Source organism: Bison bison, unplaced genomic scaffold (genome assembly GCF_000754665.1).
Source record: "Bison bison bison isolate TAMUID 2011002044 unplaced genomic scaffold, Bison_UMD1.0 scf7180017864295, whole genome shotgun sequence".
In the NCBI taxonomy this organism is placed as follows: Eukaryota; Metazoa; Chordata; class Mammalia; order Artiodactyla; family Bovidae; genus Bison; species Bison bison.
In genome coordinates, this window is record NW_011494867.1 from 1,668,280 (window position 1) to 1,694,288 (window position 26,009).

General features: G+C 46.3%; 1 protein-coding gene across 3 annotated transcripts in view; it reads right to left on the bottom strand.

Moving 5' to 3' along the window:
• The window catches only part of WDR59 (WD repeat domain 59), an 80,781-nt gene extending 55,441 nt beyond the window's left edge, over window positions 1-25,340 (bottom strand). For 2 of the 3 annotated variants that reach the window (XM_010850741.1, XM_010850740.1), the window contains exons 1-6: window positions 25,191-25,340; window positions 13,473-13,522; window positions 7,298-7,433; window positions 3,801-3,886; window positions 2,631-2,711; window positions 385-422 (exon numbers count right to left, since the gene is read on the bottom strand). In XM_010850741.1, the coding sequence (XP_010849043.1) occupies window positions 385-422; window positions 2,631-2,711; window positions 3,801-3,886; window positions 7,298-7,433; window positions 13,473-13,522; window positions 25,191-25,244 (445 nt within the window). In that variant the 5' untranslated portion in view covers window positions 25,245-25,340. Of the gene's footprint in view, window positions 1-384; window positions 423-2,630; window positions 2,712-3,800; window positions 3,887-7,297; window positions 7,434-13,472; window positions 13,529-25,190 lie in introns of those variants that run through there. The other variant, XM_010850742.1, reaches the window with a different exon arrangement.
• Between the last annotated feature and the right edge of the window lie 669 nt (window positions 25,341-26,009).

A 26,009-nucleotide genomic window follows, 5' to 3' on the forward strand; every position in this document is an offset into this window, starting at 1 on the left:
TGATATGACACCTGGGATTTGCTTCAAAAATAATCCCAAAGGGCATGGGGTGGAGGTGAAAGATGACAGAAGACTGTCTATACATTGACAGTCGTTCAAGCTAGATGACGAGCACAAGGCAATTCATTCTCTTCTTGTTTCACAGTTTTGAAAGTTTCCACAATAAAAAGTCTGAAAAGCAACTTGGCGCCTGCCCTTGAACTCTGACATAAGTTCCTGACTACTTCTACAGTCCTGACTCTAGCTTCTGAGAGCAGCAGGGTCAAGGTCCACGCAGCTTGCACAGAGGCAGGGCACAGGTGGGAGGGAGCCAGGCCGGTGCAAGCGGGGTGGTGGGAGGTGGGGAGTGAAGGCCGCCGGGGCGGGGGGTGGGCAGTCACTCACCTACAGCAGACAGCGCGACAGTGGGCTTCCGCGTGTCTCTGAAACGCGAGAGTCAGAAGTCAAACGCCTGTCCACCGCCACCACCCGCCTGGGGCCTCTCTCCCTCTGCTTGCCTTTCTTCACTTTCCTTTCAGGGGGTGCTGGGGCTTCACTGGGAATGTGAGCACCTTAATAAGTGGTGTAAAGAAAATCCTGTCTCCCTCCAGGGAGATGAACTTTCTCAACCTCTTCAAATGAGGCAGAATCTGAACTTCAAGTCATATAGCTGTCTCCACAGAGAACAAATTATAGTATTCAATAGTGCGGCCTAAGTGACTAAAGTGAACATACAGTGAGCCAAAAGGCCCCTTCCTGGGTCATTTCTCCTAAAGAACAAGGGGACAATTGTAGAGATGCAATTGTGCAAGAACCTTCCAACAGCACAGCCAGGATGGCATGAAAAACTACTCTGGATGTTCCCAACAGCCCAGAGGTGGAAGCCACTCAAGTGTCCACTGCTGAACACATAAACCAACTATGGTCTATACAGACAATGGATTGTCACCAGGCCTTAAAAAGGAAGGAAAGGGGGGCTTCTCCAATGGTCCAGTGGTTGAGACTCTGCCTTCCAATGCAGGGGGCGTGGGTTCGATCCCTGGTCAGGGAACTAAGATCCCACATACTACACCGAAGGGATGAAGAAAAAATCAAGAAGAAAATCCTGTTACATGCTACCACACGGCTGCACCTTGAGGACATTATAGTAAGTGAAATAAGTCAGTCACAAAAGGATGGATTCCACTTACACATAGTACCTGGAATAGTCAAATTCACAGCAAGTACAGTGGTAGCTGCCAGGGGCTGAAAGGAGTAGGAACCGGGGGGTTGTTTAATGGGTACAGAGTTTCAGTTTTGCAGGATGAAAAAGTTCTGGAGCTTCACTGCAGAACAATGTGAATATACTTGACACAACCGATCTGCACAGTTAAAAACGATTAAGATAGCAAATTTCATCTTGTGGTTTTGTTACTACAGTTAAAAAAAAAAAAAAAACTATTCCTGGATACAGTGGGAGACTCAAATGGTCAATGGTTCACTGCAAATGGTCAGTGGGCAGCTGCCTAGGGCTGGGAGAACCAGACGAGGCAAAGCTGCAGCCCTGGCTTGTTGAGAAGGCAAACTGGTTCAGTGTCTTTCCATCTCTAAATTATGAAATGACTGTTTCATATAAATGAGGGATCCTTGCCCCAGAGCTCCCGGGGGACTGCTTGTTTGCTAAGAGCCGCTCTTGGCCCACTTCCCCTGGATTTTCTGCTCCTTCTCCCTCCTCTGGCGCTGCCTTTAGACCCATCACCTCGGAGGTGCGGACCTGCATGGGACACTGGTGCAGTTGCCTGTGCGCACCTTTACCCCTGAGAATCCCTCCGCTGGCCTGTCTGCTCCAGCAAACCTCAACACCTGGCCTGTCCTCTGCCTACAGTTCACCTTTCAGTGTAAAGTGTCACAAAATCACTGTCATTTGGGACAGCAGTGGGGAGAGGGTGTCCTGTCCTGGGAACCCCCAGGCCACGCAGCCCCTAGCTAGGGGTTACGGGGAAGGGAACCTGCTCTTCAAAGAGAACAGGGAACAGCCGTGTACTAAGAACTCAGGATGTGCAGACTCCGAGGCTGGGCGCTCCTCCACGCTTAGCTCCATGGGGAGCTGGCCTACACGCTGGCTCTCGGCCCCCTTTCCAGGGGCGGTGGAGCGGCACCAAGAGCTGGGCAGCTGTCTGGGGGCACTGCCCGCTGCAGACCCACGTGTGTGCCCAGCGAAATGCCCCCACTGTCACCTGCGTTCCCGTTGCCAGAACCTGGGTTTCTTTGCCAACAGGACTTTCCCGGGCTGCTGGAGCCCGTTTTGCAAACCTCTGTGATGGGCCTGAACTGCCAGGGAACCAGGCCCCTGTGGACAGCCTTCACCCAGGGACCGACAGCAGACGGCAGCCCGCTTTCTCAGCCCCAAGTGGGTCACCTCTGGGGAGGGAGTGGGGCGCCTGCACCCAGTGTCCCCCGCAGGACTAGGCTCCACTGGCTCACCGCGGTCCCCAGGAGGATGACAAGCCCTCTCGCTCACCTTCCTGAGCCTGTCTGCCCCCACCCCCCACTGGCAGGGCTGTCCCCTCCTAAATAAGGCTCCTGCAGGGTCTGCCTGTCTCAGGGTCTGCAGCGAGGGGGAACCAAGGTCCCGTAGCAGCTGGGCGGTTATGCCCTTTCACTGTTCTTACTTGATATCCCAAATGTAGATGTAGGTGTCCACAGAGCTGGTGACCAGGAGATCAGGCTCAAACACTGCCCAGTCCAAGTCACTGGAAACACAAGGAAGAAAGAAGGAGAAAGCATTGAGTGAAGTTTCAGAGCACGACCAGATTTCATTTCTGGTGGCTTCAAAAAGTCACCCTGCAGGGGCCCCTCAACATGGTCTAGGCTGGGTATCTGGGTATTTAGGCTGGGTATCTCCCAAGTTCCTTGGGAAAGAAGACTTAACTGAGCTCCGAAGGGAACTTTCAGGTCCTTCCCTGGTTACCATCTACTCCCCCAAAAGAAACAGAGCACTTCAACTTAAAACACACACACACACAAATGCACAGAGACACACGTGTGTGCATGTAAGACAAAACAAAGGGGGAAAAAAAACAGAATTTTTGACTTACTGCCTTTTAAGTCAGACTTAACCACAGGTACCCTGAGTAAACCCAACATCTTCAAAGCAGTGGCAAAGTGCCATGTTGCCACACAGCTTCCGAGGAGGGCAAGAGGCCTCTGGTGCTCCCTACCAACACTGTCCTCCTCGAAAGGCACTTACTACATACAGAGTTAACACAGCCTGGGGTCCAGCCTTCCCCACCACCTCCCACACCACCTTCACCACTTCCTGCTGCTGCTTCCTGCAACAAAATGTCCCCACCCAGAGACAGTGACCCAAGGAACATCCCAGAAGCCAGCCAGAAGGCCCTCAGGAAGAAGAAACTGCATATCTGGGTAACGGACTGTGAGACAGGAGCCCCACGAGGTGCCCACGTGGCTGGACACAGGGCTAAGGGCTGGGCCCAGAGGTCTCTGCGCCTGGGCACCGCTGACCGTGAGCCCCGGGGAGTTCCTCAGGCATAGCTGCATCTCCTGCAGCAAAGGAGTGCTAACCCTTCACTCTGGAGCAGGCTGTCCTGTCTAGGTATCTCCCGGGATCGGGGTTAACAGCTACAGGGATGCGGGTTCCCAAATTCCAGCTGTTCCTCGCCATGAAAGCCATTACTTCAGGACTGCTAAGGACACAGCAGACACCCAGGGTCAACGCAAACCCAAAGGGTCAAGCCCGGAGCGGGATGGTGTCTTGGCTTCATTTCCCCCAGGATGGGACCAAACGACAGAGGCCCAGAGCAGCAGAGGGCAGTGCCTACCTGATGACTCGTGTGTGGCCTTGTAAGGTCGTGCCAACCTCCCCACTGCCATCTTTCCACTTATAAAGGTCGACCCTTTGGTTGCTCTGGAAAGAAACAAGGTGAACGCCATCTTAAACATCACAGCTGGACTGAAGCTACAGATACGCTCCTGAGCACGAGAGCTATGGGTCACAGAGCCCTCCTCCACTGTCAGAGGAACTACCACCCGCTCCCCCCTCCCCCGGCTCTGAAGGTCACACACCCATCTCCCCAGAAGCTGTCACACTCCGGGTTCTGAGATCATCCTTCCTGCCGTCAAACACCCAGAGGCCACCTATCGCACTCTGAAAAAACGTCTGCATAAGAAAGAAAGAACCACCACCAAAAGGGTGTCCCAGAAGGCAAAACTATACAAGAGTCCTTGACACGTGAACTTCTTTAAGGTTAAGCAGAAAGACACAGGGCAAATGGGCCAGAAGGAACCACAACTACAATAAGAAAAAGGAAGAAAAGAAAAAGCTTCCATCAAACTGCTGCTGCTGCTAAGTCGCTTCAGTCGAGTCCGACTCTGTGCGACCCCATAGACGGCAGCCCACCAGGTCCCCCGTCCCTGGGATTCTCCAGGCAAGAACACTGGAGTGGGTTGCCATTTCCTTCTCCAATGCGTGAAAGTGAAAAGTGAAAGTGAAGTCGCTCAGTCGTGTCCGACTCTTAGCGACCCCATGGACTGCAGCCTTCCAGGCTCCTCCATCCATGGGATTTTCCAGGCAAGAGTACTGGAGTGGGGTGCCATTGCCTTCTCCGTCCATCAAACTACATTTCACTTAAAAAACAACAGGCCAGCAAATGCTCCCCAAATACCATGAGTTCAAGAAGCACACTGACAGTGGATAAAGATTACTAATACACCAACTACTATTAGTACTGTTAGTAATCTCATCATTTCTGAAGACTGGTTTTCATTTTAGCTCAGAGACACTTGTGCAGAGCTCTGAGGTTTTTACCCAGAAATGCCAGTTTCCAGTTCTAAATAGGTAAGGTTCTTGTCAAAAGGTTAGAATTCAGAATGCTTCCAGTGAGAATAGGAGTGAAAGGAAAGCCCTTCCTGATCTTATAGTAACATTCCCTGCCTTTCCAGGGTCTACTAGGGCCAGTTTATGGACCAGGAACTTGAAGAAACCTACCCTCTGCTTTTCCTTATCACATGCGCACTAGATGTCATTACCCACGTCACAGATGAGACAACTAAGACTCCAAAAGTTAGGTGGGTGCTCAAGAAAAAACAGTGAGCATTAAAACTCGGACCTGACCGCAGATTTCCTAACTCCAAAGCGCTTTCTCCTGTAACTGCCTTCCAGCCAAGACCAATGAAGGAAAGAAAAAAAAAAAAAAAATGAGTAAAATTGAACTTTCATCAAAATGAAATGCCACAAACAACATTATCAAGGATTTAAAAAGACAGTCTACAGAACTGGAGAAATACCTGCAGATCCGATCACTGATAGGGTCTATCTACAGTCTTACAAGTAAATAGCAAAGGAAGACAAATAACCCAATGCAAAAACAGGCAAAGGAACTGAACAGACAAATCTCCAAAACATGATATGAAAATGGCCAACCAACACACAAAAACATGTTCAACGTCACTAGTCATGAGGGAAATGCAAATTAAAACCACGGTAAGGTACCACTGGTGTGACACCTACTAAGAGGACTAGAATTTTTAAATTACAAAAACAAAAACAGGAAATAACAAATTTTGGTGAGGCTCCTGAGAAACTGGAATCCTTGTGCAGTGCTGATGGGACTGCAAAACGATCCAGCCACTGTAACAGATGGATGGTTCCACAAAAAGTAAACAGACTTACCAAGTGGCCCTCCCACCACCCCTAGGGATATACCCCAAAGAAGAGAAAATGGGCACTCAAACAAGTACACGCACACACATGTGCATATCAGCACTCCTCCTTATAGCCAGACCAAATGTCCGCTGGTGGATGAACAGACAACACGTGATGTATCCATACGAAGGAATAGTATTCAGCCATAACAAAGGGAAAGGAGTATTGATACATGCTACAACATGGACAAAGAGGCCAAACACAAAAGGTCGTGGATCGTTTGACTGCATTTATATAAAATGTCCAGAAGAGCTAAATCCAGAGACAGAACACAGAGAGGTCACCAGGGGCCGTGGGTGGAGGGAATAACTGCTTAATCGTAGCGGGGTTTCCTGTGGAGCAGTGGAAATGTTTGGGAATTAGATAGAGGTGGTGATTACCTAACGCAGTGAATGTAGTAAAGAACACTGAACTGTTCACTTTAAATGACTGCCTGAAAAAAATCAACAAGGCTCTGTCTCGCCCCTCCTAAACACGAGCAGTGTTAGTCCACTTGGGTCAAGTACTAAGGGCTCAGCCTAAACCTGCGGTTCCCAATCAGGGGAGGTTTTGCTTCCCAGGGGACATCTGACAATGTCCAGAGACGTTTGTGGTTGTCGCGATGGGGGTGGGGGGCTGCTACTGAGATCTAGTCGGGGAGGGGTCAGGGGTGCTACTGGTTTCCTGCAAAGCCCAGGACAGACCCTGCCACGAAGAAAGATCCAGTCTGACCCTTCAATAGTCCCAGGAACCAGTGCCAATCTAGTCGGCGTCCCTCGATAAAGGCAGACAATCAGATTCTATTTTGGAAGCGACAGGGAAGAGCCGCTTTTTGTTCCTTCTAAAGCTGACAACACTGCTCTTCTTTCTTTTGTAAGATGCATTCCTCTCACAGACTGTCATTCCTGATAAGAACAGACCCAGACGGCACAGCGAACGGTCACATTCCCTGGAGGATGAGGACTCCTTCAAATACTGCCCTCCCTGCCCAGTGCAAAAGGAGCCAGAGGTTTAGATCTCTAATTGTTCTAGGAGAACAAATCCTGATAAAAAATCTGGCCAAGGTCTTAGAAATGATCTAAGCCCAGGTCTTTTTTGAGTCTGGAATCCCTTGGAAAATCTAATAATTTGTATGCATCTTTTGCCTGGAAGAATTCACATATAAATAGGTACATAAAATTTCAGAGGGTTAAACAAATCTAACAAATCCTAGTCAAGAAAAGGATCCCTTCCTTTGAGTGGAAAGATGCCTGGAATCTTCTGATCGCTCTGAAAGCAACAACAATACCCTCCCAGACCAGCTCACCAGGTCCCTCCTTAGAAGGTCTTTTTGAGTCCCTGGCTAGTTATACTCCGGAAATGAAAACGGGTTCTTATCATAAACAGACATGGAGGTATCTACCTGCTTCCCCTTCCAAATCTGGATTCAATCCTGAGAAATACTGATGGGCCCCCGGATTCTTTTCATATATAACTTAAATCTGTAATTTGCTTCCATCTTCCTTTAAGAAGCATGCACACGTCTTTCCCGTTTGAAAAAGGAGGACTGCATTCTCTTCTCTACATAGAACACAGACCTACCAGCCCAGATCTCACATTTAAAAGCCTTTTCCAGTACTCGTTACATGAGCTCACCGAGGCTGCAAAATAGTGCGCGAAACTGTCATGAGGATTCCACTGCACAGCTCCAATGTCCCACTTGCTCTGGCGTGAGATCTTCCGGTGACCTTCGAAGGGGGCATCTAGATTGACGATGTATAGGAATCGGCGGCTAGGAAAACAACATCAACATTTTAACAACAGAACAGCATTTGCATGAAGATAGAAAAGCACATTTGGAATGACATACAGTACTCAAAAAAAAATCCCCAGATGCACATGATGTTTATTGACTCTGAAAGGCATACAAGTGACCAGAGTAACTCGCGGCTGCTGTACCCCTGCAAGGTCTGCCTCTAGAGATGGCCCTCCCTCCTGTATCCCCAGAATCCTGACCTCCTCCACCAGATTCAGCTCCTCAGGCTTTCCTATCCCCCCAGCTAGGATCATAGCTGATTCCACAGACCCCCACTACACAGTCTGCATTTCAACTACTGCACCTATCTCCATAGCAGAACTGCTCTTGTAAAGGCTCTTGTCCCAAAGCAGCTGAACGTTTCGGGGTATGGACCACGTCTTGAATATCTCTGTATTCCCTCGTCGTTAGGCAGTGCTTTGCATTCAATAAGTGTGGGTAAAACCAAACACATCACTTATCACTTAGCCAAACATTCTGTAGAAAACCTCAGATTCCCGTGCAAGTTAACAACCTGGTGACAGGAACCAAATTAACACTATTGGAAGGGGGAAGAGCAACCAAAAAATAATAATGATGAAAACAATAATCATAGTAAGTGCCAATAATGTTCTCAGTGCCAATCAAAAAGAAGGACCTGAAAATGGGGAGGTCTTTTGTTCACCTATTTGCTTTCTAAGGAAAAAATCCTTGGTGGGTGGATCAACCTCTCAGCAGCCATCAGCAGCTCTTTGCTGGGGAGTGCTCTGAGTGCCCAGGGTATCAGCGACGACAGGTGGGCTAGACAATGAAGACAAAGCTGAACTGTCCCTGCTCAGAAGAGACAGGAATTGGAACGTAAAAGTGGCAGATCGAACTCTAGCAGAAGCCCTAGGAGGCACAGGTTAAGAGAGAAGGAAAGCACAGGTTAAGACACAAATTCAGAGAGTCTGTGGGGCTTCTGAGAAAGCTGGTGCAGAACAAAGGCCTAGAACCTCTGACCTCTTCCTAAGGAATCACCTGATCGTACGGCAGGCAGGCCAGCATCTTCTCATTAGAACGAAAACAGGGCAAAGGCCCGACACTATACAAATGACGCGGGTATCAACAGGAGAACCCAGAGACAGCACAGGGAAAATGCAGACTAGCAAAAGGTGGGTACCTCCGGATAAACAGGCCTGACTGAACATACTGGTTGCCTTCATTTCCCCACTGAAGATCACTAGAATAAGGGTGAGATACAAAAGAGAGAAATCCACAAAGACACAGAAAATGAGAGAGGAAAAGATGGAAAGCAGGCAGGAAAATGGTAACTGATCTGGAGGAAACACAGCCAGCACCCAAGGGCCTGCAGGGCGCGGTGACTCACACTGCGGAATCCAGGCTGGCAGGGGCTGGAGGGGGAGCGAAGCTACTTCAGAGGAGCCGGGGCTGGGGCCGGAGGGGTGGGCAGGAGGTGCTGCGCCCAGAACAGGGCAGGAAGCGGGGGTGGGACCCTCGGGCCTCCGCCCCTGTGCAGCACTCACCACGCGGGGCTTTCAGTCTCCAGACAGGGATGGTGTCAGCAGGACTCTCCTCAGGGGGAAATGACCAGCCCAAGAAAGAACAAAAGCAAACAAACAAAAAACAAAAGCAAAGCCCTGAAGATGATGTCCAGCTGACCTATTTAAAATCCTTAAAGATGATGCTGTTAAAGTGCTGCACTCAGTATGCCAGCAAATTTAGAAAACTCAGCAGTGGCCAAAGGACTGGAAAAGGTCAGTTTTCATTCCAATTCCAAAGAAGGGCAATGCCAAAGAATGCTCAAACTACCGCACAACTGTGCTCTTCTCACATGCTAGCAAGGTAATGCTCAAAGCCCTTCAAGCTAGGCTTCAACAGTATGTGAACCGAGAACTTCCAGACACCTCGGCACACTCCAACAAAAGGGCCAGGCTTCCGACTGCTTTCCCTACCGTGAACTGCACCATCACACACGTAAGCAGAGACTGCACTTACTCTTTTAATATTAACACAGAGCCCGTGAGCATCAGTCATGGAGGAAACTGGAAAGACAGAGACCAAAACAACCAAAAGGATAAAAAAAAGGAAGCAGGCAGCACAGAGGAAAGAAGAAAGCCGACACTTAACGGCCTCAGAGACGTAACAGAAGACAAGGCAAAGAACGGAGAACAGGAGCTCTGAGAAACTAAAGGAACAGCTGCTGCTGCTAAGTCGCTTCAGTCGTGTCCGACTCTGTGAGACCCCATAGACGGCAGCCCACCAGGCTCCCCCGTCCCTGGGATTCTCCAGGCAAGAACACTGGAGTGGGTTGCCATTTCCTTCTCCAGGGTGTGAAAGTGAAAAGTGAAAGTGAAGTCGCTCAGTCCTGTCTGACTCTTAGCGACCCCATGGACTGCAGCCCACCAGGCTCCTCCATCCATGGGATTTTCCAGGCAAGAGTACTGGAGTGGGGTGCCATTGCCTTCTCCAAAAGAACAGCTGAAACTTTTAAATCTGATGGAAGGGTTGGAAGTTACAGTTGACGAAAACTCCAAGAATGCAGGACTTCGCTTGCTGTCCAATGGGTAAGACTTTGTACTTCCCATGCAAGGGACAGGGGTTCGAATCCCTGGTTGGGGAACTAAGATCTCACATGCTGTACGGTGTGGCCAAAAAAAAATAAACAAATAAACTCTCAAAATGCAAAATCAAAAGACCAAAAGATCAGAAGAGAATGCATACAGGATATCCAACAAGCCCTAAGAGGAGCTACAGAAAGAATGGGGAAAATTATCAAATACAGAATGCAGGAAAATTATCAAAGACAGAATGCAGGAAATTTTCTCCAAACTAAAAGATACAGCAATCCAGACTGAAAGGGCTCTCCTTGTTAATAAAAATTATTCTGTATTTTACTCTGGTGATCACGTGAGCACTGCTGCTGCTGCTGCTAAGTCGCTTCAGTCGTGTCCGACTCTGTGCAGCCCCAGAGACGGCAGCCCACCAGGCTCACAGGGGAGCCTGGGATTCTCCAGGCAAGAACACTGGAGTGGGCTGCCATTTCCTTCTCCAATGCATGAAAGTGAAAAGTGAAAGTGAAGACGCTCGGTCATGCCCAACTCTTAGCGACCCCATGGACTGCAGCCCACCAGGCTCCTCCATCCATGGGATTTTCCAGCAAGAGTACTGGAGTGGGGTGCCATTGCCTTCTCCTCACATGAGTGCATATATTTGTAAATTTAAGGCTATACCTTACTACACATATTTTAAAGCTCAATATAAGAAAATGAAATGGTGAACTTTAAGATCATGTTGAAAAACAGTATGGATGTATACATGTCTAAGAACACACCAAAACAGAAACACCTGCATGATGTCCCATTACATAATCCTGTTTTCTCCTAGAATGCTACAAATGACAATATCCAAAGCAGTCAACACTGAGAAGTCTAACGTTAAGATACAGTTATTCCAGGGCACCTGAAAGTATCTTGTGGGCTGTTAATATGGCTGCTGTGCTGTGCTCCGTTGTCAGTCATGTCTGACTCCTTGCTACCCTTTGAACTGTAACCCGCAAGGCTCCTCTGTCCACGGGATTTTCCAGGTAAGAACACTGGAGTGGGTTTCCATTCCCTTCTCCAGTTAATATGGCTACATAATGCCAAGTTGTTTTTCTTTTTGTTTGGATAAAGCAGGTAATAATGTCAGAAAGGGGAGGTGGGTCCCTCTAAGTGCCCAGCAAAATGAATGAAAAAAGACATACCAAATCAGTCATGGTGAAAATTTCACACACCTAAGAGGTAAAGGTAACACTAGGGATAAAGATAGGATTTCTCCAAAGATAAAAAATAGGTCTCATACAGAGTTCAGAATCAAAATAGCATAGGACCTCTTGCCAATAACACTGAGAAAAAGAACCCTGAATGGGTTATATGACTATATTGGCAGGAGGGAGAAAGGCAGGTGTTTATATAAGGGACTCACAGACCAAATAAAAATGCTCAATACTCATCTTCTATTGTAAGAAGTCACTTTGAATATTTATGATGGATAAATCAAGATACAGCAGTATATGTAGTATGTGTGTATTAGTCACTTAGTTATGTCCAACTCTTTTCGATCCCATGGACTGTAACTCGCCAGGCTCCTCCGTCCATGGAGTTCTCCAGGCAAGAATACTGGAGTGGGTTGCCATCTCCTTCTCCAATATGTACTATACCACTTGGAAAACTGGAGGCAATCCAAAAATAACAATAAAAAGAGTCTCAAGTGGACAGAGAAGGACATTATACAGTAGTAAAGGGACCAACCCAACAAGAAGGTGTAACAATTGTTAAATATATATGCACTGAATACAGGAGCACCTAGATACATAAAGGAAATATTAACAGACATAAAAAGAGAGATAAACAGTAATACAATAATAGCAGGGGACATTAACACTCCACCTTCATCAATGAGCTTGCCAGCATTTACAATTTTCAGACTTTCAAATCTCAGACATCCCAGTGGATGTACAGTGGTGTCTCGTTATTCCCAGTGACTAGAGAGATTCATCGTCTTTCATGTGCTTGTTGGCCACTGATACTTTTTCTTTCATGAAATGTCTATTTGAATCTTTGGCTATTTTAAAAATTAGGTTGAAACAGAGACATTCGTATATTATCAATACAGTGTCAAATAAATTATTTTTCAAATAAAAAAAAAGTCTCAAGTGGTTGCCTCTGAGGAGAGAGATTGGGGTGGGGAAAGGGTGAGGTGGAATTCTGCTGACAATATAAGCTTTATAATGCTACTTGACCTTTTAAACATGTCTAGGCATTTCTGTCATTAAAAAAAAAAAAGAGAGATGTTTAAAAACTGATCAGGAGCAATTTCTCTTGTGGTCCTGTGGTTAAGACTCTGTGCTTCCAAAGCTGGGGGTGCAGGTTCAATCCCTGGTCAGGTAACTAAGATCCCACATGCTGCATGGCACAGCCAAAAAATAAAAAATTTAAAATAACTGATTCAGAAATTAATAATATACACCAAAACCACTGAACTGTACATTGAAATGGGTGAACTGTATGGGTATGTGAATTATAGCTCAATAAAGCTCTTTTTTAAAAAAGTGATTGAGGGAGGGGAGAAAGAGACTTAGCAAATTTTCTTCATCTATGCATCCACTGTGGTACAAGAAAGTGGTATCTGGAGAGAGGGGGTCAGAGGGAAAAGGGAAACTTCCTTTCCATTACGCGTCCTTTTGAATTACTTAATGTTTGCAATGGTCTTATTTAAAAGTAAATTAAAACATGACTTCAAAATTAATGAATAGAAAACAACTTCATTTTATAAATGGGTCCACAAACCACAAAGTTAATGAAAATACAGCTGAATTTGAGAGGTAGCGATCTAGAACAACATCAAAGGGAAAGGGGGACCCTGACCATTAAATGCTATCATACCGGTACAGTGTTAGGGTGATCAGCAAACGCAGGGATGGACTTCGTTTGCCAGAATCTTAATTTTGAACCAGAGACACTACAGCGATTACGTAATTCAATTTCTTCATGATGAAATCCAATTCCTTTATGAGCAAACTGAAGTCCAAGGAGGCCAACCGAATACACATCGGGGGGCTCATAATCAATGGAACCCAGATCCTCCCAAACCTAGGAACCAACTACCTGTTAGATTGTACCAGACAGCATCCTTCCGAAGAGTCCGCGCATTAAACAGAAAATGGCGATTTCAAGACCACACTGCCAGTGACGAACTAACATCTCAAAGCAATTTTATTGTTCACCTGTTAGAGCAGAGATGCAAATAATCCCCGTGAGGACCTCTGAGGTCACTAGGAGAGTGGAATACCTGTGGTGGATTCATTTTGATATTTCGCAAAACTAATACAATTATGTAAAATTTAAAAATAAAATAAAATTTAAAAAAAATAAAAAATAAATCCAGTGACTGTAACCCTTACATTAAAGAGGCGCTCTCCAATTTCCCAGAAGCCTCTGGATCTGCAACTTACTCCCGGAAACCGCGGCAGACGAACTCCGCCAGCTCACTTACCCGGAAAGCACTGCATGCTGCCCCACGCAGTCCACGGACATGGCGGTCGCCTGGGAGAGAGAAGAGGCGTTCAGTCCTGCCAGCGAGACCAGCTCAGGTCGGGGAGGACAGGCAGGTAGGCACCTGCGGGTCTTCCTCTTCCCATGGCCCAGGCAGTTCCCTACAGTGGACTCTTTAACCCCCTTCTAGTTCTCATCCGATTCTCATGTTCATCTTCCACAACAGGGCAGCTGAGATCTATTCCACCAGGGGTACACACCACCAAGCGGGTAGAGTCTAAATGGAGGAAACAAGCCCTGGAATTGTCTGAGAATCCAACTAGTTCACAGCAAACTGAGCTACTAAGAGCTCCTTCCAAACACACACACACACACACACACTCCATACCTTTCCAAAGGGTGTGGACTTCTCCTCCAAGCTAAATGGCAATTGAATATTTTCAAACCACTTCTACTGACTCTACAGTCATATTCTTGTGATGCTTAGTTCCTATTTAATCTGAGATTTCCAGCATTTTACTGGTTTCCATTTCCCAGGTCTCCCAACTTCTAGGGAGCACCAGCTTTTCAGGAGCCGATGTCCAATTTCCAAAAGACCACACTGAATCAAGGAGATTTGCATGCAGGCTGGAACATGAGAATAATTTTAATCATGGCAGTTACAGCCCTAAATTCTCTTATTTGGACAAATCCAAGTCGTGTTGCATTCCCAGGGCATTATGTGAAACAGTCTGTGCTGTTGTTTGCTTATTAAGTGCTCTAAGCTCTTTCCAAGAGATAGTCCAGAGAGAATGCATTTTGAACATCCTGCTACACTCACAAATCACAAATGGTAAACAGAAATTCTCTTCCTCACTTTCATTGGTCTTCTTAATGGGTTTCTCACTCATATGCCCCCAAGAAACTTGTAATATTAGGGACAAGATGTCAGAGTGTTTTCATGGAGGCTGAGAAGGGGATTATTACGCATTCTTCATTTCACTGGAGTCGTGAGCAGAGAAATGCCCAGCTGCAAAGACAGGCTCTGAAATGAAATGCCATTTCCAGAACTCTTCTGGACAATTTATACACTAAGGACATGAAAGAGGGCAAGATGGTACCTGCAACCAGGAGCAGTACCATCTTTCTCGAGGGTGTGTGGTAGCAAGAATCCTAGGGTGGCTCCAAGATTCTGGGCCCTTGATATTCACACACATTCTCCCCGTTAGTCTAGGTACTAATCTAGTAAAAGCACTTTGAGGTGTATTAAGGCCCCACATCAGTTCACTCTAAGATAAAAGAGACCTGAAACAACCCCAGTAACCCAAATGCCCATCAGCTGATGAATGGACAGAGCAGGGTGCACACACACAATGTGTGGTATACACAGCATACATGTTGCATTGTGAGTGAGCCTTGAAAACATTATGCCAAGTGAAATAAGCCAGAAAAAAAGGGTAAATACTGCGAAATTCCACTTATATGAGGTGTCTAGAGAGCACAACAGATGTAGCCAGGGACTAGGGGCCTGGGGGTGAGGTGATTCGGTTTAGTGAGTACATAGTTTCCATCTGGGATGATGAAACAGTTATTGCAGGAGCGGACAGAGCTAGAGAGACCTCCACATCAGCCCTTTAAAGGCAGGTCCAGAGGTCAGAGCCAGAGGAAGTCAGAGATTTGGAGGGTGAGGGATTTAACATGGAGAAGACTCTGCTGCCGGCTGTGAAGATGCGCAGACCACATGGCAGAAGCCCAGAGTGATCCCTTAAATAACAATTGGCAAAAAACAGGGACCTCAGTCCCATAACCCCCAGGAACTGAATTCTTCCAACAACCTGAATGAGCTTGTTAGCAGATTCTTCCCTAAGTCATCTGGGGAGCCCCCAGATGAGGACACAGTAAGTGATGGCTGGCTTTCAGCCTATGAGACACCAAACAGAGAAAGCAGCCTGGACTTCTGACCTACAGAGTGTGTGTGTATGTGTGTGCATGCTTGAACACACATGTGAGCTCAGTCATGTCCAACTCTTTGTGACTTACAGTACTGTAAGCTAATAAATGGATGCCACTTCAAGCTGCTAAGTTTGTGGTACAGAGACAATAAAGGATGATTCGGCAATAAAACCAAAAAAAAAAGTCATGTCCTCTGACTCTGTAATTCCACCTCCAGAATTTATTCAAAATACAGCAAAACTTTTATACCCAGAGTTGTTGGATTCATGTTATCTATAAGTAAATTACAGGTATCTACACGATGGAATATTCTAGAAGCATTAAGGGGTGGCACAGAAAAATGCAGGCGCCCAGCCTACAATTAGAATATCATAACTCACCATATCTCCTCGTCAGAGTAAGTTATTTTTTAAGAAGTAAAACACAAAAAAACCCACACCTAACTTACACTTCCCTACCCCTACCCACCCCCACAAAAAAGAGGCCAACGTTATATTTGCAGGAGCACATGAAGGAGGGTTATGCTAGGCTGCTCCAAAGGGGGGAAATGGAGACAGAGAAGTGCTTTAAGACAGGATGTGAAATAAACTGATGAGAGTAAAAGATGGTATTTATCCAGGACAGGAGTCCCCCGCAAGGCCTCAGCACCCTCAGTTTTCTCGATGGGGAATGGCTAAGAGATCCTAAGTCCGGATGTCAGAGGGTGAGGAGCCGTGGGGCTCTTGCACAATGCCACTGCAAAAGAGGAAGGGGGCCCCACAACAAGGAGCGAGAACTCCCACCAGCCTGTGAACAGGGCTTGCTGTAAAGTAAGCCGTGCGAGTAAAGGCTTGCACTTTACTTACAGAGGGAAAGTGATATTCATTCCCTACTATGAACTAAAATTTAAATCGGCTACTCAGCCTGAATAACACTGAAAAAAAGTATATGAAAATGTTTAGATGGTAGACATTTTTATGAGATTTTTATTCCTCTAAATGAGTCTACATTCTTACATTATTTATGTGCAGTATTTTACAATAAAAAGCCCTCCTATCTTTTCAAGGTCCCCTTCCAAGCCTCTTCTCTTTCCACTCCGCTCACAGCCTGGGCATGACATTAAAGGTCACTTCAGACCGCTCTTCTGCTCCTCCTTCGGCCCATCTCACGCCTCTCCCTCCCAACCCCATCCCAACACTCCAGCCATCTGTTCCAGGGAATTCCTGTGTATGAGCTGCTGCTGCTGACAGGAGAACAAAGCGAATTCTTCAGAATTCCAGGTCCTCAAACTCAGGCAAGCAATCTCTCCTCTTTGGCTTCACAGCAGCTGCTTCCTCTGCCTTGAAGACCCCTCTCTCCAGTCTTCACCTGGCTCATTCCTTGCTGTTCTGGCTCTTCTAATTTATTCCAAACCCTCTCCGCTTGCACACATTCAGTGCCCTGCCTATGCTCTCACCATACCCAAGGCTCACCTTTATACAGCATTTACTCTTTGTTTTTGCTTTGGGCTGTGTCACGTGTCATGTGGGATCTTAGCTCCCCGACCAGGGATCAAACCCGCGCCCCCTGCAGTGGAAGCACGGAGTCCTAACCACTGGACTGCCGGGAAGTCCCTATACAGCACTTATCATACTTTACAATAAAGTATTTACTTACTGATAGGTCTCTACCACTACACTGCAATTTCTTGAAGGTAAAAATCAATTTGCTAGCACAATGCCTGGTCCATGGTATACACTCCATAAATGCTAGCTACTATAGACAATACAGGGCTTATAAAAGCTTATGCTATACAAAAACATGTACAGAAGTGTTCATGGCAGCATTATTCATAATACCCAAAAAGTGGAAACAACCCCAATGTCCAACAATTGATGAATGGATAAATAAAATCTGGTACATCTATACAATGGTATGTCACAAAGGCCATATATTGTATAATTCCATTTGTATGAAATCCTCAGAATAGGCAAATCTATATAAACAGAAATTAGATTAGTCGCTGCTGCCTAGAGCTGGGGTATCAGGGTACTAGGGGGCTGATGGCTAAAGGGTACAGGGTTTCTTCTTGGGGTGACAAAGATGTTCTAAAAATTACTGTGGTCAAAAAAATTTTTTTTTAATTACTGTGGTCAGAGTTACACACTTTGTGAATATACTAGAACCCACTGAATTGTATATATTTTAAACAAGTAAATCGTATGATGTGTGAAAAATATTTCAATAAAACTGTTACCCAAAAAATATTATGGTAAAACACTTTCATCTTTTAAAAAATAACAGGTATAAGACTTTATAACAGTCAAATGACACTGAATTTGGAGATGAATTGCAGTACACATCCACTTTGGGTTTACAGTTAAATCTGGGTACAAACACAAGGTTGTGTTAGAAAGTTGATCTCTGGGAAGAATCTGTAGCACAGATTCATAGGATTATCTTTCTGCCTTGATTGGATGCAAAGGAAAGCCTCCCTAGGGGCCTCTGCTACCTGCAGAACAAAAGCTAGTGTTGGTTTCTTTGAAGGGACTAGGAAAGAAAACAGCTCTTCCTCTTTAGACCCCAGCTGAATTAGAAAGAGCTGTCCAAAAAACAGAAATGTTTTGCCTACCATCCTTCTAAATGATGCAAAGTGGAAACATTCAGTCAATGCAAATCAGAGCTAGATCAGTTCCCCTAAGATCAGGATGTCATGTGCCTGAGCACAGACTGTAATGTATGCGTTACGAGACTCCAAAGAATAATTCCACAAACTGAAACCCACTGATAGAAAAGGATCAGAGCATTTAACATGACAAGATCCAATCGCTTTAAATTAGAGCCGACACTGTTGCCAAGCCTGCTTTCAAACCACCCTTGCCTAAGGCTCATGAGAGGTTATCCATCAGAGGTTTGCTTACACCCTGAGCACAATGAGCCTTTCTTGGGAAAGGCTCTCCCTCTTTATTTATTATTTCTTCAGTTCAGTCGCTCAGTCGTGTCCGACTCTTTGCGACCCCATGAATTGCAGCACGCCAGGCCTCCCTGTCCATCACCAACTCCCAGAGGAACTGGAGTATAATTGCTTCACAATGTTGTGCTGTGTGAGCCGCCACTGCACAACAAAGTGAATCAGCTATTACGTATGTGCGTGTGGGCTAGGTCGCTTCAGTCCTGTCCGACTCTTTGCAACCTTATGGACGGTAGCCCGCCAGGCTCCTCTGTCCATGGAATTCTCCAGGCAAGAATACTGGAGTGGGCTGCCATGCCCTCCTGCAGGGGATCTTCTCAACCCACCGATGGAACTCGAATCTCCTGCACTGCAGGCGGATTCTTTACCCAATGAGACACCTAGGAAGCCCCGGCTATATGCACACATATATATGGGGGAAGAAAATGGCAACCTATTCCAGTATTCTTGCCTGAAGAATTCCTTGGACAGAGGAGCCTGGTGGGCTGCTGTCCATGGGGTCGCACAGAGTTGGACACAACTGAAGCAACTTAGCAGCAGCAACAGCATACATATATATCTTCTCCATCTTGGACTTCCTCCCACCACCACCCCCATCCCACCCATCTAAGTCATCATAAAGCACTAAGCTGAGCTCCTTGTGCATTACAGCAGGTCCCACTAGCTATCTATTTTACCCATTAGTGTACATAAGTTAATTTCCAATCTCCCAATTCATCCCACCCTCCCCTTCCCCTGTGTCCCCATGTCCACTCGACATCTGTGTCTCTATTCCTGCCCTCAACACAGATGTATCTGTACCACTTTTCAAGACTCCACATATATGCATTAATGTACAGTGTTTGTTTTTCTCTGCCTTACTTCACTCTGTATGAGACTCTAGGTCCATCCAAGTCTCTACACATGACCCAACTGCATTCCTTTTCATGGCTGAGTAATATTCCATTGTATAGATGTACCACAAATTCTCTACCCCTCCATCTGTTGTTGGACACTTAGGTTGTTGAAGTGAAGTCTCTCCCTTTAAAATGAGAACATCCTCACTTCCCCACAAACTCAAATGGTACAAACTGGTTTCACAAGGAAAGTCACCTAAACTTTCTGAGTCTCAGGCTCCTCATTTATAAAATAAGAGGAGAGATGAGATGACTCCCAAAGGTCCTCTTAGTTCCATGAGTCAGGCCAAGATTGCTGCTTCCTCAGGCAACTTTTCTAACATCAACATTGTAATGAACATGCATCAAGCATTTAATGGACACTGATCCCTGCTAAGGGCTCTGCATAATTATCTCATTTAATCCACGTGGAACTTGGTAGTTGGAGAAAAGAGTTCCCAGCAGGCATGAGACTGCTAACCTTACAAAGGCTGGCTTACAAGGCTGACTCCTGACTGGTGGCTCGGACCTGAGGCAGCGGGGTTGGGGTGGGGGTGGGAGGGTCCCATATTCCCTAATTGATAAGAAGAGCTTGCTGTGTCTAACTGTACGTACAAACAACATGGTTTATGCAGAGCCACTGTTGAGCCTCAGGGAATGCAGAATTTTGGTCTGTGCTAGCCAGAAGGTTCCTACATGACCAGCGCCAAAGAAAAACCTTGGCCACTGTGTCCCAAGGGAGCTTCCCTGGTAGACATCATTACATGGGTGTCAAAATTCAATGCTGGAGGAGTTAAGCATGTCCTGAGCGACCCCATGGGAAGATGACTCAAAAGCTTATGCCCGGTTTCTTCCAGGCTTCACTCTTCTTCCGAGATGTTGCTTTGTGTCTTTTGCTCCAATAAATCATAACTGCAAATACAAGTGTGAATCCTCCCAGTGGAACTTGAGACTGGTCTGGGGAATTCTGGACACAGGTAGGTACTGTTACTGCAGTTTAGTGAATGAAGAAATTGAAGTCTAGAAAGGAAATAAGTTGCCTAAGATCACACGACAAATAAGTGGCCTAACCTGGATCCTAATGCCAAACCTCCAGCTCCAAACCCTCTCTGCTCTATGCTCTTCCCTCTTCCCTCACAGCATTTTAAAACTATTTATTTATTTTTGGCTGGGCTAGGTCTTCACTGCTGCATGCGGGCTTTCTCCAGTTGCAGTGAGCGGGGACTCCTCTCAGCTGTGGTGCTCAGTCTTCTCATCGTGGTAGCTTCTCTTGCTGCAGAGCACAGGCTCTAGGGCGGGCTTCAGTAGTCACCGCACACAGGCTCAGCAGTTGTGACTTGCAGGCTCTGGAGCACAGGCTCAATACTTGTTGCACACAGGCTTAGCTGCTCCACATCATGTGGAATCTTCCCAGACCACGGATCGAACCCATGTCCCCTGCACTGGCAGGCAGACTCTTATCCACTGCATTTTTGTATCAAGTTTTCTAGAAAACAACCTGCAGCATTCACATCATAATAGTCACTTCCACCAAAACTAGGCCTACCATTTCCCTCCATCCCTGTAGTTCTCAAAAAGTAAATCTAGAAAGTGAAAGTGAAGTCGCTCAGTCGTGTCCGAATCTTTGTTATCCCACAGACTGAGACTATAGTCTACCAAGTTCCTCCGTCCATGGGATTTTCCAGGCAAGAATACTGGAGTGGGTTGCCATTTCCTTCTCCAGGGGATCTTCCCGACCCAGGGATTGAACCCAAGTCTCCCGCATTGTAGGCAGATGCTTGACCATCTGAGCCACGAGGGAAGTTCCCTAGAATCTAGAAAAGCAGGGATCAAAGCTGGATTGCTCGACATCAGTGTATTGACTATAAATTATTCGTAATTTTCTCCTTAGCTAATGAATTTGCTGAATTCTTTTTTGTTTTTTTAAGAGCAAAAACCAGTCCTCAAGTCTTCAACTGTCTAGAACAGTTTTAATAATGCTGAGACTAATAAGTCATCCACCACCAGGGGCACCAGAGAGCATGCTTTATCCTGAGATGCCTCCTCAATTTCAAAGTAGCAAGAAAAGAAAAAAATGAAAAATTATGAAGAAAATCTGTATGAACCTAGGATATGGATTTTTCTTAAGAAGAATGAAAAGGTACAATCCATAAATTCAATTGCACTAAGCTTAAACTTCTGTCCATCTAAAAATACCATTAGAATAATGAAAAGGCAAGCCACAACCGGGAAGAACATATTTGCAACTTACGTAACTAAATACAGGATTAGAATTCAGAAAAATTTTTACAATCTATGAGAAAGAGACAACTCAATTTTTAAAAAGGGGTATAAGACATAAACAAGCATTTGACAGGAAAAAAAATGTGAAAAGATACTCATCTTCACTGTAATCAGGGAAATATAAATTAAACCCCCAAATAATGGGCCATTTCATATGCACTAGATAAGTGAAAATCAGATGTAGAGATGAAAGCATGATGTGGGTGGGGATTTTTTGCTTGTTTTGTTCTGATTATCAGTCCATTCAAGCTGCTATAACAAAACACCATAGACAGCTAAATTTTTTTTTTTTTTTAAGATGCTGCTGGGCCTTCGTTGTTTTGCACGGGCTTTCTCTATTTGTGGTGCTAGGGCTTCTCATTGCAGCGGCTTCTCTGGCCCTAGGGCACGCTGGCTTCAATGGTTGTGGTGCACAGGCTTAGTTGCTCCAAGGCACATGGAATCTTCAGGGACCAGCGATTGAATCACATCCCCTGGGCAGGCAGATTCTTATCCACTGCACCACCAGGAAAGTTCAAAAGGGTGAATTTTTATTGAACATTAAGTGTACCTTAATAAACCCGTACTTCTTTTAAATCACTTTGTGTGGAGGGTGGACTGGAAGGGGGCAAGAAGCTGGGGTGCAGGGAAAGTTTGAGCATTTTGCAAATGCCCAAGCAGAGACATTAAGGAGACAGCTGCTATGAGTCTGCCCTTATCTTCATCACAAAAGTCATGCTCTTTGGTATTTTTGTACTTAACTGTTGAATTAAGAGATCCTTACCTGCACAGTCTACCACCTCCCCCTCTTTGAGTAGAAACTAATCTCCATCTTCTTAGTTCCCTGAACTGTACCTTCCCATACCAGAGCCACTAGCCACAAGTGGCTATTTAATGGCAATTAATTAAAATCTAATTAAATTTTAAAATATGATATCTCTGTCACACTGCTGCTGCTAAGTCGCTTCAGTTGTGTCCAACTCTGTGCAACCCCATAGACAGCAGCCCACCAGGCTCCCCGGTCCCTGGGATTCTCCAGGCAAGAACACTGGAGTGGGTTGCCATTTCCTTCTCCAGTGCATGAAAGTGAAAAGTGAAAGTGAAGTCGCTCAGTCGGGTCCGACTCTTAGTGACCCCATGGCCTGCAGCCTACCAGGCTTCTCCGTCCATGGGATTTTCCAAGCAAGCGTACTGGAGTGGGATGCCACTGCCTTCTAGACCCATTTAAATTGTTGAAAAGCCATACGTCCATCATCTCAGAAAGTTCTAGAGGATAGTGTTGCTCTAGAAAACTATCACCAAGTTTTCTTAGTGTTCATACTCATTGATCTCATTGATTCTAGCTACCACTTCAGAGTGGATGCCAAGCAGCACAGGTTCCTCACTAGTAATCGGTGAAAGTAACATCTGTTTTATAAAGTAAACAACACATATAAAATGTAAAAAGAGTTTCACCTTTCAGACTAGGGTTTTTCTCTGAAAAAATCTAAAAGCTTTCCATTTTTTAAATTAATTATTTCTTTGGCTGCATCCAGTCTCAGTTGCCGCATGCCCACTCTCCAATGGCTTTGGGTTGTGGCATGCAGCTTTAGTTACCCCATGACATGTGGGGTCCCGGTTCCCAGACCAGGGATTGAACCCATGTCCCCTGAATTATAAGGCAGATTCTTAACCAGTGGACCACCAGCAAAGTCCTTAAGAGCTTTAGATCTTTTTAATCATTTTTTAAAGTGGTGGGATGTTTGGAAAAGTTTATTGTTCTGCTCTTCAGAAAAGCTATATGAAGAGTTTTAACTTTTTCTTTTCTACATTAATGAAATAGTTAATAAAATGGGTCCCAGTAGGTCCCTATCCCTCCCAAAGACCACCAAAATCAATCACAAAACCATGCTAACTCACACTAAGACACACCCTTCCAAATGAACAGAAAAATCAAATAGAAAAACAGAAACTACCACAAAGCAGTTAGATGACTCAATTTACTTTGTTCTCTATGACAACTGCTGTTTAGGTTTAATTATTCGATACAACTTCATAGCATCTTAATATCCGTGTCAGCACCCTCTCTGCAGGTCTTTCCAATTACATCTCTGCAGAGAAGTAGGGGTGAGACTACCTGGGTTTCTGTGAAAATTAAAGGGTTTGGAGATTAGTAGCTTCCAAATTAGCAGGCTCAGAGGTAGGACACATGACTCTGTTCTTAGTCCCCAGCGAAAGCAATTAACAAGAAGGGTAACAGGAATACGGTTCTTTTTCCCTGGGAGTCTGGCACCTTCCTTCCTTCCAGAGACATCATGCTGACAGTGCAAAGTGCTTTTAGGATCCTTTAATCCAAATTGGTTGCTCAAATTCCCCACGGTTGCTGTGTATCAAGGGCACCACAGAGCAAACTGGTGGGAGGTTCTCCACTCCTTCATCTTCATGGCAAAAGAAGGAGTGGGTTTTAGAAAGAAGGAACCACATCATCCCCTTATCATAAATCCAGATTCCCCTTCAGTAAAGATCACCTCGGCACCAAGACAGTGCCTGGCACAGCATGCACCTGGCAGAAGTTTAGTAAACCTTTATTGAACAAGTGAGTGCATGAAAGCCAGGCACAGAGAAGGTATTCAATAAATATGTGTGCGATGAATGAAGAGAAACACCAAGACAGTGTCCTAGGTGCTGGGGCGGGGGGGCATGATATTTCTCGTGGAATGACTGTATGATAGACTCATACAGTATGAAGCAGGGTGGTGTAATGAGCCCAAAAAGGCCCTGTGCTCATAATCCCACTTAATGAGAGGCCGTGGCCAAGTCACTTGGAATCAGCCAAATGGGGAACAGCTTCCCCAATGGGAAAAAAAAAAAAAGGAGTAATATCTACTTACCTTGCATGATTTTTCATGCATTATTAAAACAAAATGTAAATAAATCACTTAGCACAAGGCCCAACATATGGAAGGAATGAAACAGAAAGCTGGTAAAAATTTCTAGTAAGTAGGAGCTTTCCTTTAGGTTCACCATGTGTCCAGTACTGTGCCACACATTCTAAATGTATGACCTCATAAAATTCTCAAACCAGCCCTACAAGGTAGGCACGATTCGTACCTCTTACAGGTAAGAAAACATGAGCAGTGAGTGAGGACAGGCTAAGAGCTGAGGCGGGATTCGAACCCAGGTTAATACATGCAGTGCATACTCCTATTCGCTGTACGATATTTTCCACTATTCTAGAATCAGTGAACACTTAGAAGCTTAGACGCTGAAACAGGCACTTTGCATGCAGTTTTGTTGTTGTTGTTTTTAATCGAATCCACTCCAAAGTCCCGTGAGGCTGGGAAATCCATGCATCTGAGGCTCAGAGAAGTTCTGTGACAAGCCCAAAATCACCAGGGGCGGGGACTGCAAACACCCCCTCGCTCACCACCCTGGTCCTGGGAAGCCTCCGCTCAGCGCTCACAAACCCGCAATCTCTGCACTTAGATGTCCCCAGGCAGACCCCACTCCTTTTATCCACGAGGGGAACCCCGAAACCTAGCCAATGGCAGCCCCAACCACCCCCATCGATAATCCAAGCTCCCCTCGCCCGCTCGGGTCTGACAGCTCCTGGCCACCCTCTTGCCTACCTAACCAGCCGGGCTGGGGGTCGCCCCGACGCCCCCGAGACAGACCCGGCCGCGTGGGGGAGGGGAACCAGGAAGGGCGCATGCTCGGAAGGCCCCACTGGCCCCCAGCTCACCTGGGAATCGCGGAATTCCACCACCACGTTCTCGCTGCTCCATCGCGCCGCCATCACCCGCGCCCAGCCGCGGGGGCCGCAGGACAACGCGCTCCCACCCCCTGCACTCGCGTTCCCGGGCTCAGTAAGCTACACGCAGCCTTCAGGTCCGCCCTGCCACGCCCCGCCCGTCTGGCCACACGCCATTGGCTCACACACCACTGGGTACGCCCCCTCTTCTCGGTTCCTCCAATTGCGGTACCGTGCCGGCCCCGAGACGGGCACGCCCCCTCTTCCGTCACTCTGCTCGAGCCACCCTCGCTTCTCCGGGCGGTGAAGACATGCCCCCATGCCGCAAGCTCTGCCGGGAGTTGTAGTCCAAGGTTGAGCCGCAACCAAGGCAGAGCTTGTAGGTTAGGATTTGGCGCAGAGGAGGGAGATATTCCCCTCTGCCCGGGGTCCTTGGCAAGGCCCAGGCCGTGGATAACCAAAGCTGGACATTCAGTTCAGTTCAGTTCAGTCGCTCAGTCGTGTCCGACTCTTTGCGACCCCATGAATCGCAGCACGTCAGGCCGCCCTGTCCATCACCAACTCCCGAAGTTTACCCAAACTTACGTCCATCGAGTCGGTGATGCCATCCAGCCATTTCATCCTCTGTCGTCCCCTTTTTCTCCTGCCCCCAATCCCTCCCAGCATCAGAGTCTTTTCAAATGAGACAACTCTTCGCATGAGGTGGCCAAAGTATTGGAGTTTCAGCTTCAGCATCAGTCCTTCCAATGAATACCCAGGACTGAATCCTTTAGGGTGTACTGGTTGGATCTCCTTGCAGTCCAAGCGACT